General features: G+C 42.0%; 1 protein-coding gene across 11 annotated transcripts in view; it reads right to left on the reverse strand.

The window, feature by feature from the left end:
- The window catches only part of Fam13b (family with sequence similarity 13 member B), a 75,214-nt gene that overhangs the window by 46,075 nt on the left and 8,645 nt on the right, over positions 1–20,494 (reverse strand). For 2 of the 11 annotated variants that reach the window (XM_051163867.1, XM_051163861.1), the window contains exons 1-7: positions 19,362–19,677; positions 13,949–14,115; positions 12,098–12,289; positions 11,474–11,686; positions 7,427–7,604; positions 6,986–7,127; positions 3,577–3,672 (exon numbers count right to left, since the gene is read on the reverse strand). In XM_051163867.1, coding sequence (XP_051019824.1) covers positions 3,577–3,672; positions 6,986–7,127; positions 7,427–7,604; positions 11,474–11,686; positions 12,098–12,254 — 786 coding nt within the window. In that variant the 5' untranslated portion in view covers positions 12,255–12,289; positions 13,949–14,115; positions 19,362–19,677. Of the gene's footprint in view, positions 1–3,576; positions 3,673–6,985; positions 7,128–7,426; positions 7,605–11,473; positions 11,687–12,097; positions 12,290–13,948; positions 14,116–19,361; positions 19,679–20,494 lie in introns of those variants that run through there. The other 9 variants (XM_051163864.1, XM_051163863.1, XM_051163866.1 and 6 more) reach the window with 7 other exon arrangements.

The raw sequence follows: 20,494 nt of genomic DNA on the forward strand, positions 1-20,494 counted from the left end.
GACAAATGTAACTTTCTAATTTTAACATTGTTTAAGTCAAACAGAATTTTGATGCAGGACAAATACAAATAGTGTTATGATCTATGAAAAGGCTTGCATGTAACAGTAACAATGTCTCATTTTTGCTGGGCAATCCCAGCACTGAGGCAGCAGCAACAGGAGGATCACTGCAAGTTACAGTTGGCTATTACTACACATTAAGACCTGTCTTTTAAAAAAATAAATAGGGCCGGGTATGGTGGTACATGCCTTTAATCCCAGCACTAGGGAGGCAGAGGCAGAGGCAGGCAGATCACTGTGAGTTCGAGGCCAGCCTGGCCTACAAAGTTAGTCTAGAACAGCTACGGCTACATAGGGATGTTTTCAGTCATCCTCAACTGCAACAACTCTGATAAATCTAATATGAAAGACTTCCAATTCCTTTCTCCAGTTTCTAGGTATCTTAAACAGGCCATTTAATTATTACGTGTAAAGAAAGGGGCACAAAAACCCTGACTTGGTGGAACACATCTGTAAACACACCAGGAATTAGGAGGCAAAAACATTAAAAATTCAAGGCCATCCTACACAGCAAGTTAGAGGCCAGCTTAGGATATGTGGGGGGAGGGGAAGAAGAATATTACTGAAGGGTTACTTTTTGCTGAGCTGGAACACTTGCTTTCGTCACAGCACTCAAGAGGCAGAGGCAGGCAGATCTCTGGAAGTTCCAGGCAAGCCTGGTCTACATAGTAAATTTTAGGCAAGCCAGAGGCACACAGTGAAACCCTATTGAGGAGAAAAAGAGAGGTGAGATGCTTTAGGTATTAGCTAGTTTCAGAAAATGTTAGCTAACTTTTGATTACATTTTTTTTCATGCAGAATTAGTACCCTAGGTAGTGATGCAGCTCTTGACTAGCACTTTCTTTTTTTTCTTTTCTTTTCTTTTTTTTTTTTTTGGATTTTTCGAAACAGGGTTTCTCTATGTAGCCTTGGCTGTTCTGGACTCGCTTTGTAGACCAGGCTGGCCTTGAACTCACAGTGATCCGCCTGCCTCTGCCTCCCGAGTGCTGGGATTAAAGGCGTGCGCCATTGACTAGCACTTTGAAGGTACTGAGTTCAATCCCCATGAGTGTCCAGAAGTAAAATAAAATAAAACCCTGAAGCAAAGAAGAACTTACATTTTAACTATTAAGCAAAACTTATACTTACAGTTTTCTAGTAGGATCTATAAAATGTCTCCATCATCAAACATTAAGTAATCACTACCAAAAACAAGTAACAAAACCCACTAAAACACTAAAGAATGTATTTTAAGGTTATCTAAAAGAAGCAGTCAGGTGTGGAGGCACAAGCCTGGAGCAGCTCAAGCCTGCCTATGCTCCACAGTGACGTCCAGGCCAACATGAACTACTCAGCAAGACCCTTTCTCAAAAATCAATTATACCAAAGAAGAATCTGTAACTAAGCTAATTGCTTTTATAAGTTAATTCTAGTCATTAAATACTGAGCAGCACATTTTGTGCCAGAGTCTAGTCAAACTAGCCAGACAGAGACATTTACAGAAAACCAAAACTGATCAAAATGCAAAGAACAAGTGATCATGTGGTGCCAACCCCAACTGATCTACACCTAAAGCTCAGGGATCATCAAGGAGGAGACTGTAAAAGCCAGAGGAACAGAAAGTTTGCTGTGAGACCGTGTCTCCTAGAAATGTCAGACAATATACCCATAAGTCTTATCAACATGGCCACCTAAACATGACTATACAAACCCAAGTGGGAGCTTTTCAATAATAATTGGTATCATTTGTCAGATGAAAATTCAACAACAATGGCTGGAGGATACAGTGATAGGCTGATTCCCTAGCACACCCAACACTCTGGGTACAACCTACGATATTTGAAAAAAAAAAAAAAAAAAAAAGCCAATGGCTTCAATTTGTAAATATATGATAGACTCCATCTAATTTGTTGTGCTTATAAATGTAATGCTTCATCTACCCCATAAAACAGTGATGAAAAAACTTCAGAGGGGGCAGTAAGCTAGACAGATCGCTCAGCAGATAAAGGCAATTGCCATCAAGCCTAACGAGATGTCCTTCAGTTTGTTCCCCAAAACCTACACAGCTGAAGGAAAACACCAACTTCCCCAACTTGTCCTCTGACCTCCACAAGGCACCCTGACACCCATGTGACACACAGACACAATAAATACATTTAGAACTATTTTTTTATTTAAGCAATACTCATTTAGTCCACACATTTTTTTAGTTAAGAGACACTGTTTAACATGTGTCACTTTTATAAATCATTTTGGAGACTAAGGAGATGGTTCCACGGGTAAAGGGCTTCCCGTGCAAGTATGAGGATTAAGTTCAGATTGCTAAAACCCAGATAAGAATGAGGGTCTGCCTATAATCCCAGGGCTCAGAGACATGATTCCCAAAGCAAGCTAGCTAGCTGATTAGCCTGTCAGTGAGCTCTGGGTGTGAGAGACCCTACCACACTATGCAGAATGGAAAGTAATCAAGACACCAACATTAACCTCTGGCCTCCACACATGGGTATATACATATGCATGCACCTCTGCACAAGTGTGCCCACGCACACAGGAACACATATGCACATACATATACACATACACAAACCCATACATATACAAGCTAAGATAAAGTAATTTTAGGAGATGGGGTGATGGCTCAGTTGGAATCCTCAGTTAGCTCAGATGACATCCCCCACAAGTATTAGAACCTCAATTTGGATCCACGGATGCCACATAAAAGCCAGACACAGGCTGGGCATGGTGGCGCACGCCTTTAATCCCAGCACTTGGGAGGCAGAGGCAGGTGGATCGCTGTGAGTTCGAGGCCAGCCTGGTCTACAAAATGAGTTCAGGATAGCCAAGGCTACACAGAGAAACCCTGTCTTGAAAAACAACCAAAAAAAAGCCATACACAGTCATGTACATCTGTAAATTTAGCACTGGGAACACAGTCTCAGGAAGATCCATCCCCAGCACACACTGAACAGCTAATCTAAGCAATCAGTGAGCACCCATTCAGTGAGAGACCCTGTCTCATAAGGTAGACAGTAACAGTGGAAAATACTCAATATTGTCCTGTAGTCCTAACACATATAATACACATACACACACACACACACACACACACACACTTTTTTAAATAAAAAAAGTTTTAAAAATTATTTTTAAAAAGCCATTGTGTCTATAGACAATAGGTCTTGGGAACTCTGAAAGCCTTATACTGAATGGATCATATTCAAGTCAACAAACCTTACATAACTGGCAATCTCCAATCCTTTCATCAACATTATTATAGTCAACTAAAATATAGCCTGTAGGATTCACTTCTCAGTTTCAATTCCTAGTACAGTCAATGGAACTTCCTCCAGTAATAACTGACTCAGTTACGGAGAGCAAGAGAGGACCATAAAGAAAAGAGTCAAATGTCTTCTCACTCCACATTAGTCTCCTAAGTTCATCTTTCCTTCATCCACTTGCCCTTCTGCTCAACAATTGTTTATTCATAAGATACAGCTGCCTCAACTTCACTTAAGGAAAGCCTACACCCATACTTACATCTCTTCTTTCTTTGACTGCTGTAACTCCCTTCTCTAGGGCCTCGTGAAATGCCTGCTCTCCAGGCTCCAAACTGTGGAGACTGCTGCTACCTGCCTTCTCAAACGTATAAAGAAACATAATTATCACTTCCATCTTCAAACCACTCTACTGGATTTTCATTTATTTAAAGAGCCCATTCAAAGTCCACTTGACTTTGTCAAGTCATTTCTCAAACATTCCCTATTCATCATTTCAACACATACAAGGAGTAAGACTACCTATTACCTTCAGAAGAGTTTAACAACTAAATACTTGGGGTAATGGGATGAAACTCCAAAACAGTGCTGAGCAAACTTAGCTTCCTTCAATTATCAAAATTAAAATAAAAAAGCAAAGCACTACCAGATAACAATGCTTATAGGTATCTTTAAATATGTAAATGAGACATAAGTATTTAAATTAAAGCAATTTAAACACAACTGCGCTATTTGCAACTATTTTACTTTCACTCAAATACCTACTAACAAATCAAACTGAAGTTTATCAAAACTGCTTAAAGAAAAACAAGATCCACAAATCTATATTTCTGTGACTTGTAACCCACTTTAATAAAGTAATTTTTTTTAATGTGTAAGAAAACAGACCCCAGGGACTAGAGAGATGGTTCTGTGGTTTTAAAAGTACTGACTGTGGGAGGGAGGGTGGCTACGACTGGAATGTAAAGTGAATAAATAAATTACTTAAAAAAAAAAAAAAAAGCGTGCTGACTGCTCTTCTAATACCCAGGTATGACTCCCGGCACATCCCAGCACCCATTTGGAGGCTCAAATTCATATGTAACTCCAGTTCTCAAGAGACCTAACATCCTCTTCTGTCCTCTGAGGGTACTAGGCATGCACATGGTGCACAGATATACATCCACATACATAATCATAAAATTAAATATTCTTTAAAGAAAAGATCCAAAAAACAAAAAATGAAAATTTTTTAACCAGGGGTGGGAGCTGGCGGGGGGGGGGGGGGGGGGGGAGGGGGGGGATCCCCCCCCCCCTCGCACACACACCTTAATCTCAGCACTCAGGAGGCAGAGGCAGAGGCAGGAGGATCATTCTGAGTTTGAGGCCAGCCTGGTCTACAAAGGAGTCCAGGACAGCCAAGGCTACACAGAAAAATCCTGTCTTGAAAAACAAAAACTTAAAGAAAAGATCCCAGTAATTAGCAACTGATAATTAAACGTACATTCCTATTTCAGAACCTATGTCGCTATCCTCTTTCTTGGAGGTATTTTGCTCAATATGCTAATTGTCTTTGTAAACCATGGGTGAACTGACAAAATTCAACATTTATTCTCAGTCTTGCTTAATTTAAGTACCATCCTATGTAATGTAAATCACAATATATTTTAAAGTCAGTTTTTATAATGCTTGAAAAAATATAAAATACTGACAAAATACGTACAGACATATAAGGAAATTCTAGGACAGAAGACCACAAAATTCTATCACAAAAGAAAGCATAACCAAGGCATACACTGCAAATTTTAGGAGTCTATAAATATTAGATCAAATTGTCATCATCAATGTCTAACAAGTCAAACATCTTGGAAACATAGGAAACCAATCAAACACACACACACACACACACACACACACACACACACACACACAGAGCCCATTTATTCTGATCAGGAATTCATTTTAGTTCTAAAAAGGCTATTGGATTAAAATGTAATTTAAAGAAAGCTGGCAAACAGAATTCCTTAACAGATGGATTTATAATCAAAACATTAAAGTTTAAGATCAACCAGGCACACTGGTACATGCCTATAATCCCAACAATGGAAAGAAGAAGCCACAGAATCAGAAGCTCAAGGCAAGCCTTGGCTATATAAGGATTTCCAGGTCAGCTTGGGGTTACATGAGACCCTGTCTCAAAAAACAAAAACAAAAAACAAAAACAAAACAAACAAAAAAAAAAACCTCTATGACACAGCCATCAACCCGTCCTCTTGAATATTTACTCTCAAACAACAATCACCTGGAACTAAGTGTGGCGGCACATGCCAGTTAATCCCAGTACTCAGGAAAAGAAGGTAGGGCATCAGTAATCAAGGTCAATCTATGCTACACAATCAGGTCAAGACCATCTGAGTGTGCTACAGGAAAGCCTGCTTCAATAAACTAGCCAGGTGCGGTGGTGGCACATCCCAGCACCCAAGCAACGGAGGCAAACACATGTGTGAATTGGATGCCAGACTATGGTCTGTAGTTAGTTTCAAGCCAGCCAGAGATACACAGTGAGACTTTGTCTCCAAACACCAACAAAAGGGGCTGTGAGAAAACTTCTTGAATTGCAGAAGAAAAACTTTCAAACAGATCTCTAACTCAAGTTCTAAACCTAAGGAGTCTCAAAAATGGCTTAATGGCTTTACCAAAGGAAAAAAATTTTAAATTGTAATTATTGAGGCTCTAATATTCCTGTTTCATAAAGGAAAAAGAGATCAAGTCTAGCATGGGCACTAAGGATGTAGACCAGTTAGTAGAGTGTGCACAGTACTCATAAAGCCAGTGTGGTAATGAATGCCTTTAACTCCACGAGGGAGGTAGAAGAGGGAGGATCAGAAGTTCAAGGTCATTCTTGCCTACATAGCAAGTTTAAGGCCAGCCTGATCTGAGTCCTCCCTCAAAAAAGGAAAGTAAAAATCATAACACAGCTTAAACAATGGATTTTCAGAACCAGGCACAGTAGCCCACACCTGTAATCCCAGCACTGAAAAAGCTAATACAAGGAGACTAGTGACAATTTAAGACTAACCTAAGCTTTCTATTTAGGCCAGTCTGGGCTAAATTAAGACCCTATCTTCAGACAATAAAAACAGAAAGTAAAACAATCCAAAAATCATTACATAAATAATGGATCTGAATAATATCTTACAGAATTTTAAATTATCCATTAGCCAGGTGTGTTGGCATATCTGGAATCCCAACACTCAGGAAAAAGAAGTTATCTAGATTTCAATGGCAGCCTGAGCTACACAAAACAAAGTTTCTAATTACTAGTGGGACCGAGAAAGGAAGTACAAAATAATTTCTACCACACACTGTGACTTTTCCTAGCTGAACATGCATCTCAGTGATAAGATTGCTTATCTAGCATACTCAAAGCCTAAGTCTAAACCCCAGCACTACAGATTAAAAAATAATAAATGCCTTTTGCTTAGTGTCTCAACTAAGATGAGGAAGTAGGGATAGGAGTATAAAATCCAATCATATGGCACGTGAATGTGTAAATCATTAATTACAAAAGACAGTCAGAAGAGCAATTTCTAGTTTAGTAAGTAAATTCCATGTAAGTTTGTGTTAAGCCAGTAAGAACATACACTTATAAACAAATATCCTCCAAGAAACAGAAGAGTAAGTATGCTCACCTGCTCAGTAATTGAACTCAAATCATTTGATGAAAAATCTTCCTCTTCATTCTCAAAAAACTCATAGTAATTTTCCAGGAGTCCTGCCATTATCCTGCTCACAATTTCTTGCTCTTTCATATCTTCCACATCCGTGTAAATGCTAAGAATAAAAGCTTAAATTGAGCTGAGTTCTTAAATTAATTACAGGTAAAATGAGAAAACCACCAGTGAGTCACTTTAAGAAACTGAGCAATTTATGTCATCATTCTGTGCCTCAGTTTTCCCATCCGTAAAATCTACCTAATTTGTACTCTCAACACAGCAATGCTGTGAGAATTAATCAGATACACTATAAAAAGTAATGGTTCCCCAAGCAACCTATGATCCTTGGAAGACAATATAATCATTCCATTTCACAAATCCAATTTAAAAAAAAAAAAAAGTTGTGAAATAACTTACTGGAAGACATCTGGACCAAAAACAGCAGCCAAAGAATTTGCAGACCAAATTTCTTCATGATGTGAAGCTACATTGGCTAAAAACCTACACAGAAACTTTAACAAACTATAATTAACAGGTGGAAGCTGTTGCAAGAGGAATCTCAATTTTCTTCCAAATTCATCTTCATTATTATAATCTATAAAACATAATGACAGGTTTTCTTAATGAAGTAAAAAGTAAAGCTCAGATATTTTGCCAGGTCCACATTACTCCACCCACATCACTTTTTACTACAACAATTCAAAACCTCTTCACTTCCTCTGTAGAGGCCAAACCCCTTGGGGGCTTTGCACTTTACTTATTAAGTGAAACAAGAGTTTGAAAGAGGAGCTGGAGAAAAGGGACTCAGCCTCTCAATTGCTGCAGGATGCTCTCCTCACCATGACTCACTGGCCTCGCTTCCCTGACTCTTCATCATACTGTCTCCTGCATGACTATACCTGTGTTTCCAAATTAATGCCAACTCTAAGAAGTCAAAATACACTGTCTTGCCAGTCAACAACAACTACTAAGGAGCCATCAACAAGCAAGTATTAATGACAATTTTCTACATGAACAAATAAGAAAATAAATGAACAGGGTGACAAAGGATTTCCTTCTTTCTTGGCACTAAGAAAAGAAACACTAAACATAAGTAATATGGTCCAACTAAATTGAAATTGAAAGGTCTTTCTGTTTCTCATTTGGTTTTCTCCTCTAAATTTTTTGGGTTTGGATTTTTGTTTAATTTTGTTTGTTTGTTTTGTTTTGGTTTTTGTTTTTGTTTTCCCAAGACAAAACTTTCCCTATGTGCCTTGGTGTCCTGGACTCTTTGCCTCTTGACTCCTGAATGCTGAGATTAAAGGTGTGCCCAGCTCACCTGGCTTCGTTTTATTTTTGAGACAGTCTCATTTGGTGGCCCAGACTGACTGGGCAAGGAAGGCTAGGCTAACATTCACAGGCAACCTCCTGCCTCAGTGCTGGGGTTACAAGCATGAATCACCACACCTGGCTCTGGGTTTTTTGTTTGTTTGGTTGTTGGTTTTCCAAGATAGGGTAGCCCTGGCTGTCCTGGACTTGCTTTGTAGCCCAGGTTTGTCTTGAACTCACAGAGATCCACCTGCCTCCACCTCTCAAGTGCTGGGATTAAAGGTGTGTGCCACCACCGCCCGGCTTTTTCTGTGGTTTCTTTTTTTACCACATGAATGTGATCACAGAAGCTAGGCCATGTGTTTTTTATGCACTGAGTTTTCACTAACAGAAACTAGACTTTTAGAAACCCCATTTATGGGGGCTGGAGAGGTGGCTCAGAGGTTAAGAGCATCGGTTGTTCTTCCAAAGGTCCTGAGTTCAATACCCAGCAAACACATGGTGGCTCACAGCCATCTATAATAAGATCTGATGCCCTCTTCTGGCATGCAGGCATACATGTAAGCAAAACACTGTATACATAGTAAGTCCAAAGGGGGAAAAAAAAGAAAAAGAAAAGAAAAGAAACCCAATTTATGGTTAATGGTCTAATTTTGAAGAATTTCTCAGGAAGTACTTCAAGATAAACTGATGTATTACTTTCGCTGTTTCTTTTTAAGATTTATTTACTTACTATGTAGACAGCATCCTGCCTGGGAGTGGCCCGCCAGCCAGAAGAGGGCGCCAGATCACATTACAGACGCTGGGAGCCACCATGTGGTTGCTGGGAATTGAACTCAGGACCTTTGGAAGAGCAGCTGGTGCTCTTAACCTCTGAGCCATCTCTCCAGCCCCCACTCTCACTATTTTTTGAGATGGGTTTCTCTGTGTAGCCTTAGTTGTCCTAGTCTCACTCTGTAGGCAAGGCTAGCCTAGAACTCAGAGATTGGCATGCCTCTAAATCCCCAAATGCTGGGATTACAGAAGTATGCCACCACACCAGGCTTTCTGCAGGTTCTTTAACTCACAGGGGGAAAAAATGGTAAAAGGTTATTTATGGTCATGATAATATTGGCCATTTCTGCAAGATAAATGAAGTATAAAAAGTTTATCAGAGGCTGGGAAGACATTTTATGTCAGTAAAACTCTTGCTGCACAAGCAAAAGCACCTGAGTTCAGATCCCCAACATCCCAAAAGAGGCAAATACAGTGACACACCCCTGTAGTCCCAGGACCAAAGAGGCAGACACAAGAGGAACCCTGAGGCTGGCTGATTCAGAGCTCCAAATTCAGTGAGAAACCCAGTCTCAAAAAATAAGGTAGAGAATAAAGACAACAACTTACATCAACCTCACGCCTCCATACACACACACACACACACACACACACACACACACACACACACACACACACGCACACACACAAAGTGTATCAGCAAGGGGTATAATCACATGATTTACTTAAGATTTTTAAGTGCAACAATTTTTTCTTTGTGATATTAGCAACTGTCCAAATACACCAGTACTTTGACCTCCATAACTGAATAGAACATGCTGGGGATTACAGGCATATACTACCACATGGTTTTAATATTGTTATGTTTAATTTTTTTTTTTTTTTTTTTTTTGGTTTTTCGAGACAGGGTTTCTCTGTGTAGCCTTGGCCACCCTGGACTCACTTTGTAGACCAGGCTGGCCTCGAACTCACAGTGATCCGCCTGCCTCTGCCTCCCGAGTGCTGGGATTAAAGGCGTGTGCCACCACACCCGGCTTGTTTAATCTTTTATAATTTTAATGTTTTTAAAACCTTATACCTGGGCTGGGCATGATGGGCACACCTTTAATCCCAGCACTCAGGAGGCAGAGGCAGGCGGGTCACTGTGAGTTTGAGACCAGCCTGGTCTACAAAGTGAGTCCAGGACAGCCAAGAACGCTACACAGAGAAACCCTATCTCGGGGGGAAGGGGGAGAATTATACCTGTAACTAGTGAAAAATTAATTGTAAGAATCTATTAAGAGTCTGTGTGGTGGTGCAAGCCTCTAATCCCAGCACTCCAAAGGCAGCTAAAAGAGGCTCTCTTTTGAGTTCAAGGACAGTCTAGTCTACATAGTGAGCTCCAGGACAGCCAGGGCTACAAAGAGACACTACCACACAAAAAACAAAAACAATGAAAGCACATAGCCAGACAGATGGATAAGCATTTGATAACTTCTGTGAAGAGTTTCCACAGAGAGAGGGGTAAGTGGCTTAATGGCTCAGAGTGTGTGCTGCTCTCGCAAGAAATCTTAGTTCAGCCCCAGGCTCCAGAGGATCTGATGCCCTCCTAGGACTCTGCAGGGACTTGCACTCACAGACAAGTAGACATTGTTTTAAAAAATAATAAATCTTTTAAAGTCATTTACATTAACTAAAAGCAAAATTCAACTTAGACTAACTATACCTAACATCTCCAATTTACCCTCATACAGCACACCCATATATTTATTTTGTATTTATCATCTCTTTCTCTATTTAGCCCCTATTAAAACTTCAGCTCAAACCAGCTCAGCACATAAAGACATTGGCCACAAAATCTAGTAACCGAAGTTCAAGTCCTTGAGTGTGGCTTTCTAGAACCCCATGTAAAAGTGGGAAGTTGAGAACTAGAAAGTTGGCTCAGTGGTTAAGAGCACTGTCTGCTCTTTCAGGGGTCCTGAGTCCAATTCCCAGCAACCACATGGTGGCTCACAGCCATCTATTATGAGATCTGGTGCCCTCTTCTGGTGTGCAGGCCTACATGTAGGCAGAGCATTGTATACATAATAAGTAAATAAATCTTTAAGAAAAAAAGTGGGAAGTCGAAGAACAACACTCACGCTGTCCCCTGATGTCCACACCAACATAGTGGTACTTGTACACTCTCACATACAAACACATGCATCATCTACACAGAAATACACACTTAAAGTTTTTAATAAGTACTACAAAGATCCAAGAAGTTGTCATTCCCTTAACCATACACATAAACCCAAAGAACAAAGAAAATAAAAAATTAATCTCTGAAATACTATATTAAGCTAACCACATATCCAATTTCTAAAACAAGTAATAAATGACTGATAGGAATCAAACTGTTACCTTGAGAAAGCTGCATCAAGTGAATATGCAAGCTGCCAGGTATGACGGGCTCAGGAAGCTCCTGCAGGAAAAACCTAAGGAGACTAATGGCTGAGGGGACGTCCGCTTCCTTAACCAAGTCCACCTCTTCTCCACTGTCGTATCTCTGCCGAAGCCACTCCACTGTCTCAGCATTCCCATTGACTTGAAACAGCCCTTGTTGCTCCAGACCTCCTATGTTAGGTCAAGGCGAGAAGTAAGCTGACCTTTAACTGCCCGGCCACACACACTGACTCTCAAATTAAAATTCTCATACTTTCAGAAAGCCTTTCTTGGCTCCCAGATCTGACTGAAAACCAAACTGCTCATCTGACAACATACTACTATCTCTGAGGGATATTCTATTTCATCCCACCCTTTATATCCATCTTAAAATTCCTATTACCCCCACTAAAAATGTTCTCAGCTGAGCAACTGCCATTTCTAGGTCAATCAATTTAAGTAAAAATATATAAAGCCTTCAAGTTTAGACTGATCTTCATGCTTTGCACTATCCTTACTAAGAAAAAAATAAATCCAAAATCAAAAAAGTTAAGTTGTATTTATTACAACAAAAGCTAGCCCTCAAAATAAGGAAATGTATACCATGTTCCTCAATATAGTCCACAACGTGGCGGACTATGAATGGAACCTCATTGTCTGGATGTCCTCCCTGCTGCAGCTCATCAAGTGGAATTCCAAATATTTTGTTAGCAAGATCGGAGTTGCAGTTACTCAAGGAAGGGGAGGAGCTCTTCCTCATATCTTTTTTGCAGCCAGAAATCAAAGCTGTCTTTTCTGCCAAATGAAAGACAAAAAAGAAAATAGAAAAAGGAAAAAAAGACTATAATAATTAACAGGTGGCAATATGAATAAATACATTAAAGAAAAAAATGTTTTTACACCTGAATGTGTACTCTCTATTTAAATATGTTCCAGTTACCAGGCCCATGTTACAGTCTACAAATACAATTCAGAGTAATTACCTAAGCTTTACTCTACTACAGACTCTGGTCTGAATGCTCTGTAATGTCTGAACACTTAAAACAAGACATCCAAAACTTTTTAGCAAGTGACATTAATTAAGGGCCAAATGTGGCCCTCTGAAAGTGTAGTGACAATGCAGCTTTCAGACTTTTAGAAGCCAAACCTAACCCCACTCCAAACTCTGCAACAGAAGCTCTCAGTTCCCAGATGGGGTGATCAGGAACAGAATCAGCTTTTATAAACTATGGGCTGTTCTGAGACATGGCCTCAATATACAGCTCAGGATTGGCCTTAACCTCAAAATCCTCCTGCCTCAGCCTCCTAACTATTACAACACAGCTATATGTGGCATGCCCCACTAACCACCACTTCTTACAAACAAAGGCCTAGACGAACAGCTGTAACTCTTTTTTTCCAAAAAAGGAAAAATGTTTAGTTCTAAACTTCAACTTTCAGAGAAGATTCTTTCAGTGAAGATCCAGAGCCTCAAGCTAGTTCCGAAGAGATAGAGAGGCCAGGCAGTGGTGGCGCATGCCTTTAATCCCAGCACTTGGGAGGCAGAGGCAGGCAGATCTCTGTAAGTTCGAGGCCAGCCAGGACTCTTGTTACACAGAGAAACCGTCTCTTGAAAAAATCCTCTTCTTGAAAAAAGAAGAAAAAAATGTGTATATGTATGTATGTATGTATGTATGTATGTATGTGTATATATATATATGAAATATGTTATATATATTATATGTATGATGGAAATCAGTAAAGAAGGAAATAATGTCTCCGATAACTGTCACCAGTATCTGAGGCATTAAGTAACAAGAAGTCCAAACAATTAACTGGTATCAATAAAAATCCATTCTCTAAACAAGAGAAAGAACTATCTTTAAAAGAAAGAAAAACTGTCCCAAATCCTGATACTCCAAATCAAAGGTGAATCCCAAGATTCTAAAGTTTAAAAAAGTAAGACCTGGGCTGGAGAGGCAGCTCAGAGGTTAAGAGTACTAGCTGCTCTTCCAAAGGTCCTGAGTTCAATTCCCAGCAACCACATGAAGGCTCACAACCATCTATAATGTGTTTTGGTGCCCTCTTATGGCCTGCAGATATACATGCAGGCAGAATACTGTGTACATAATAAATAAAATAAATCTTAAAAAAATAAAAAATAAAAAAGTAGGACCGAATCAACTGGTAGATCAAGGGCACCACCCCACGAGCAGGAAACAATCCACCCAATTCTCAGGAATGGTAGAAATTATCTTAGGAACAAGAAAATATCATAAATTTACATAGTCTTAAACAAGAACTCTTTGATATACTTTGTGCCAGATAATACAAAATCTCACACTAATCAAATAGCAGCTAATCACATGAATCACTGATAGCAAAAAGTGAATGAAAAAAATTAGTAACAGCTACAAACAGCAAACTCCAAAACTCTCTGTGGATTTATAGAGCATTAACAGTATGAAAGCTTACCTTTGAGTACTTAAACACCTAAGTTTAAAAAACGGCTTCTGCACCAGCTACCCTCACTGAGCAAGCATCCTTCTGTCATTTATGGTTGTTTGAGATTATGGCAGAAGATGAGCCTGTAGTTCCTCATTGAAGAAACGCAGAACTCGATCAGTACTTCAGCAGTTAATCTACAAGAAGAGAAAAGACAACTGTTTCAGTTCTCACATCTTTATGTGTGTTTGTGTGTAGTCCTTTACTGCTCTCTAGCTTAGCTTTTAATAGACTCTCTCACTGCATATGAAGCTTAGCAGTTCAGGTAGGCTAACCAGCCAATGAGCTCCTAAGACCTACCTGTCTCCACTACAGAACACTGGGGCTACAGGATCTAGAACTATTCCTATCTATATATATCTTGTATTTCTAAAGCAGAGTAGTGAATACACTAATATAACATACATAGATGTAACACAATAGAAATTTATAGAACTAGAACAGTGGTTCTCAACCTTTCTAATGCCATAGCCCTCTAAAACAGTTAGTTCCTCATGTTGTGGTGATCCCAACCATAAAATTTTCATTGCTACTTCACAACTGCAATTTTGCTACTGTTAGGAATCTTAATATATGTATTTGATATGCAGGATATCTGATACTCGACCCCCAAAGGGGTCACAACCCACAGGCTGAGAACCACTGGGCTAAAGAGATGGCTCAGTAGCTAAAGGCACTTGTGGCCAAACCTGAATTTGATCCTTGAGACTCATTTGGTGAAAACAGAGAACCAATCCTGAAAGTTGTCCTCTGACACCCTCCTCACACACATACATGGAGGGGAGCAGACAGACAGAATGAAATTAAAACTGCAATAAAGCTGAAATGTGAAAGCACACACCTTTGGTCCCAGCACTCAAGAGGCAGAGGCAGATGATCTCTGAGTTCGAGGCCAGCCTGGTCTACAGAGTGAGTTCCAGAACAGCCAGGACTACACAGAGAAACCTGTCTGGAAAAGCCAAAAAAACCCACAAACAAACAAAAACAAAACATATTTTAAGATTAAATGTGTGGGGTGGGGAGCAGACAGAGGAAGACGGGAAAGAGAGAAAGAATGTGTGTCTGTGTGTGCCTGCAGAAGCCAGAAGGCACTGGCTGGCTCTCCGGAGCTGGCGGTACAAGCAGTTATAAGCCACCCAATGTGGATTCTGGGAACCTACCTAGCTTAGGTCCTCTAGAAGAGCAGCAAGAACTCAACTACTGAACCATCTCTGCAACCCGTCTGTTTTGTTTCTTTCTTCCCAGAGACAGAGGCATGCTATGCAGTCAAGGCTGGCCTCAAATTCAAGATGCCGCTGCTTCAGTCTGCATGCTGTGAAACCATACTTGGATAGCTTTTTTTTTTTAATTCATCTTTAATATAAACTACAACGTACTTGTTCTTAATCAGAAAAAGGTATTAGAGGAACTCTGTAACTTACTCTAGATAAACAAAGATGGAAACTTTTCTCACTTTACACAGCTGGCAAAAGTTCCTTTGAAAAAGAAAGAAAGAAAAGCTGGGAGCTGAGGAGAGAGCTAAGTGTTCACCCCACAAGAATGAAGACCCGAGTTCCATCCCCAGCACCCATATAAGAAGCCAGGCCTGGTGGCAAGTCCAGTGTAATCACAGTGCTAGGGAACAGAGGCAGGCAGATAGCTCCCGGGGGCTTGATAGCAGACCAGGTGGCCGAGCACAGTCTGCAAGCCCCAGCTCTCAGTAAGACTATCTCAAAAAACAAAGTGGACTGTTCTGAGAAACAACAACCCAAGTTGTCTCTGGCCTTCACATGAAAACTCACACAGGTACACTAGTACCCACATCCATATGTGCACTTAAGCACATACAACGTACACACATGAAATAGGCACATATACAAAAGCAGCACTGATCTAACATGCCTAAGGCAACTCTCTTAAGCACTGAGCCATCTCTATTACTTCATTTTTGTTTCCACTTCTAAACAAACCAACATCAGAATCTCAAATATTTGAACTGATGCTATCATTTCCAGTACTTCCCAGTTCACTAGGCACCGGATCCCTCCAACCATCCCGGGAGGTAAGGAGAAAAAAAAAGGCTCGGAGAGCTGAGGAAACTGCTCAGGCTCCCGAGCTTGTGACTGAAAGCTGCAACTGGCTTTAAGTGGCTGTGCTTTCTAACTAACAAATACAGAGCCCACCGAAACCACTGCTGTGATTTTCCTTGAAATATATAAAAGCACAGGGCAGTTCCCATGTGTTTACTATATCATGTGAAACAAGCTGCTGCATTAAAGTGTGTGCTACATACATTCTATTACAAATCCTTCATTGCTCCCATTTCTAGTTCAAATCAGCTACTCAAAAACTAGCCTACTATTCTCTCTTGGAGAAGTCCCAATTCACTCAAGTTTGGGAAACACAATTGTAGGCAAGTTCATCTATACATTACATACTTCCTTTTTCTAGAATACTTGACCCCTCCCACATTCTTGGCATGCTACAAAATTACATATTAACAAAGATATGTCTAAAAAATTTATTCATTGACTAAAATAGTCTTCATTTAATGGGAAAATATAGATAAACATTTCCCCAAATATACAAATGGTAAGTGTGCTACTTATTTGATTTTTGTGAACTTGACACACACCAGGGTCCACACCTGGGTCATCTGGGAAGATAGAATTTCGAGGAAAGGCCTCCATCAGGCTTGCCTATGGACAAGTCTGTGGATCATTTCCCTGATTAATGATTGATGTGGGAGAAGCCAACCCACTAAGGTAAGTGGCATCTCAGCAGGTGGTGCAGGTTGGAAGGAGGCTGAACAAGGCGTGAGGAGAACCACAGTAAGCAGCTTTCCACTTCAAGTTCCTGTCCTGACTTCCCTCAATGAAAGACTTTGACCAGTAAGGTGAAATAAAACCTTTTCCTGTCCAAGCTGTTGGTGACAGTGTTTTACCCTAGCAAGAGAAACCTAACTAGGACAGTAAGCATAGAAAAGCCATCGAGAAGGCTGGGGGTGGTGGCACACACCTTTAATCCCAGCACTCAGGAGGCAGTGTAGTTGGATCACTTTGAGTTCAAGGCCAGCCTGGTCTACAAAGTGAGTCCAGGACAGCCAAGGCTACACAGAGAAACCCTGTCTCTACAAAACCAAAAATAGAAAAAGAAAAAAGAAAATTAAAGTAGAAGGAACAAGCCAATCCCACAAAGTTGTCCTATGACCAACTGCTACACACACCATAGCAGGTAAACCTACACCTACAAACAAGTAAAAACTTTCTCAATTGCCTACTACCAGCATTTAGGGAAATGCAAATCAAAAGCACAGGATAGGCTAAAGATGTGACTCCTCCATAGATAAAGAGTGCTGGCTTCACACTGACACCACAGAAACTGGCAGTGCAAGCTTGCAATCTCATCCCTGAAGGGAAGAGGATCAGAAGTTCAAGGTCAAGGAGAACACCTGGATTCAACAGTTGGTAGCCCTGTAAAAAGCCAGCACAAGGCAAAGAGGAGGGAATGGGTACACATGCTCTGGGCAGAACCTGGCGGTGCTAGGAAGGAAAAGCACTTGTTCCAGCTGGCTGTAGTTGCCCACCTATAATGTAATCCCAGCACTCAGGAAGCTTCAGGACAATTTTTTGAGTGAGGCCAGCCAGGGATAGAGAGACCACCTCAAAAAATAAAAGTGCATGTCAACTTTGAAATGGTAAATTTCATGTATCTTTTTGGACAATGCTTTAAAAAATAATTTGAAGAGTGGCAACAAAACTTAAGAGATAAAGGCACTTGCCATCCAGTGCCTGGTGACCTGTTTTATCCCAGAGCCCACCCTGTAGAGAGAACTGAGAACTGTCATCTGATCTGCAATGTCTGCCTCGGAGCAAGAACACAAACAATAAGCAAATGTTCTTTTAAAAAAAAAATATTTTGAAACCGGGTGGCATTTGGGAGGCAAAGGTAAGCAAATCTGAATTCGAGGCCAGCCTGATCTACAGAGTGAATTCCACGACTATACACAGGAAAAAGATTTTGAAACCCAGTGTGGTGGCGCATGCTTTCGATCCCAACACTTGGGAAGGAGGTAGAAGGATCAGGAATTGGGTCATTGGTCCTCAGCCAGATAAAGAGGTCAAGGCCAGGCAGGCTTACTTGAGACCCTGTCTCAAAAAGAAAACTGTCATTTTATTGGTGGGGAAATATTGGTAAATCACTATTTAATTCGGCCACTTACCATGAAACCATTTTAATAATAATTCTTAAAAGCCCACAATCAAGTTACTTTATCCAATGAAAGATTGTAATGTCACTAAGATAGGCCCTTCTGCGTACTCCAAGGATTTCAAACAATGTTACAGATACCTAACTGGTAAAACTGGAGAAAATATTCTAATTTAAAAGGAGAAAGAGAAGGCACCTAAAAGACAAATAATGCCAGGTCATTCAACAAGTATTTACTAAGTACCAGTGAAAACCCAGGCCAAACTGTACTTCAGGTTATAAAAAAGCAGGAGTCAAAGACACAATTTCACACTAACCCAAGCACAGAGTTAATACTCAAAACTATCCTTTAATGTCGTCTACAAACTTGCATGCCACAGCTATTTAATATTAAAGAGCCAAATATACTGTAGCAGTGGTTACCATTTTCACTTTGCCTTCCCCTCTCCCTCCCCCTCAGGCTGATTAAAAGGCCTAACGCGGGGAATCAGATGAAATTATGCAACAGTTTTTCTAAGTCAGTTTGGGCTTAATTGATTACAAAGAGTTTAACACTTCCCATTTGGAGAATGCGCCAAAGGACTCCACTTCCTATAATCTTATCTAGCTCTGCGCCCCAACTGAAACTCACCGCCCTACACAGGGACCCCTAAGGCCTGGCTATGGCTGAGTGCATTTTAAATGAGGTCCCAGTGCACCAACAGCCCAATTTTGGCTATATTCTCTGAGCGATTTAAGGAAGTCAGCAGCCACTCATCTCACGTGACCTTAAAAAGGGGCGCAGTTGAGCCCGGAATAGCCCTCCCCACCCACCCCACCCACCCTTTTTTTTTTTTTTTTTTTTCTTGGCCTGCATCAACTCTGCCCAGCTCGAAGTCAGAACCGGTGGGCAGGCGAGACAGAGGTGAGGCGCACACACCCGCTTGCGCGCACTGCAGAGGCTGGAAACCCAAGGCTGCCACACCCCCCGACAGCCAGGGACAGCGCCTCTTCCACTTCTTCCCAGCAGAAAAGAAGCCCCCTCGACCGAAAGCCCATTGGGGCTGTGCCTCGCATCTCCCAGACCCCAAACGGCCCGCCGCGGGTGGACCCGGGATGCCGGGAGGCCGCGGAGTTAAGGGGAGGGGGGGAGGGAAGGGCCGCCGCGGCAGCCAGCCGCGCATGCGCAGTGCCGGGCACCCGCCCGTTTACCCACCGTTGGAACCGCGAAGCCCCGTTCTCCGGCCTTGGCCGCTTCTCCAGAACCCTAGGCGACGTCGACAAGGCGAGAACTGAGGCCCTGAGTGGCACGGCGGCCGGCGGGTCTCCTCCTGAGGCGGCCTCTATCGCGAGGCTGAAGTGACTGCTGTGGCGCGGGGCCAGCCCGGTAGCGACCCCCGGAGACCCCGGGCAGCGGAGGCGGCAGACGCGGAGAAGTGGGCGGGAGCGGCGGAGGCGGCGCTGGCGGCTGAGGCGCAGAGCCTCCCTAACGGCGAGCGGGAGGGGAAACAGGGTGGAGGGCGAGCGGCCGAGCCGGAAGTGACGAGAGGGGGCGGGGCAAGCTCGCAGCGCACGGGTCAACCCGGATTCGGCGCTGGACTGCGGCGGCTGCGACCCCGCCCACTTGTGGGTTCCGCGGTCCAGTGGCGGACACGAGCCGGAGGGAGGTGTCCCTGGTTTGTTTTTTTTTTTTTTTTTTTTTTTTTTTTTGTGTGTGTGTGTGTGTGTGTGTGTGTGTGTGTGTGTGTGTGTGTGTGTGTGTGTGTGTGTGTGTGTGTGTGTGTGTGTGTGTGTGTGTGTGTGTGTGTGTGTGTGTGTGTGTGTGTGTGTGTGTGTGTGTGTGTGTGTGTGTGTGTGTCCGTCCCCGTCCGTCCGTCCGTCCCTGGGGGGTGTGGGTGTGTGTGTCCCGGGGAGGTCCTGGATTTAGGAACGTTGGGAAGGAGGGGACTTAGGAGGGATAGAGGGGAAACTGAGGGGCACCTGGTCTCTGTTTAGCTGTGCCTCAAGCCCCGCAGAAGGTCCTGGAAGCCCTAACGGTGAGGATTTCATAAACCTTCCGGAGAAGCTAGCTGCCCGTCAACGGCGATCTGGGTCAGATGAGGGATTCCTGGGGCTCTGCCTCGCCCCTTTCTTCTCACCCCACCCCGCTCTACCTAAGTACCTGACCTAGACGAGAGAGATTACCGAGCCGTGATACCAGGAGCGATCAGAATATGGAAGTTATTAAACTACTTGCTCACGGAGAACTTCTGATACTAAACCATGGCAAGAAGACCGGAGTTATGAGCCTAGATTATGACCTTCTTTATGTGGCCACGTAGGCGAGCCTTGCAGCCCCCTCGCACCTTC

The sequence above is a fragment of the Acomys russatus genome, chromosome 20, assembly GCF_903995435.1.
Source record: "Acomys russatus chromosome 20, mAcoRus1.1, whole genome shotgun sequence".
Taxonomy (NCBI): domain Eukaryota; kingdom Metazoa; phylum Chordata; class Mammalia; order Rodentia; family Muridae; genus Acomys; species Acomys russatus.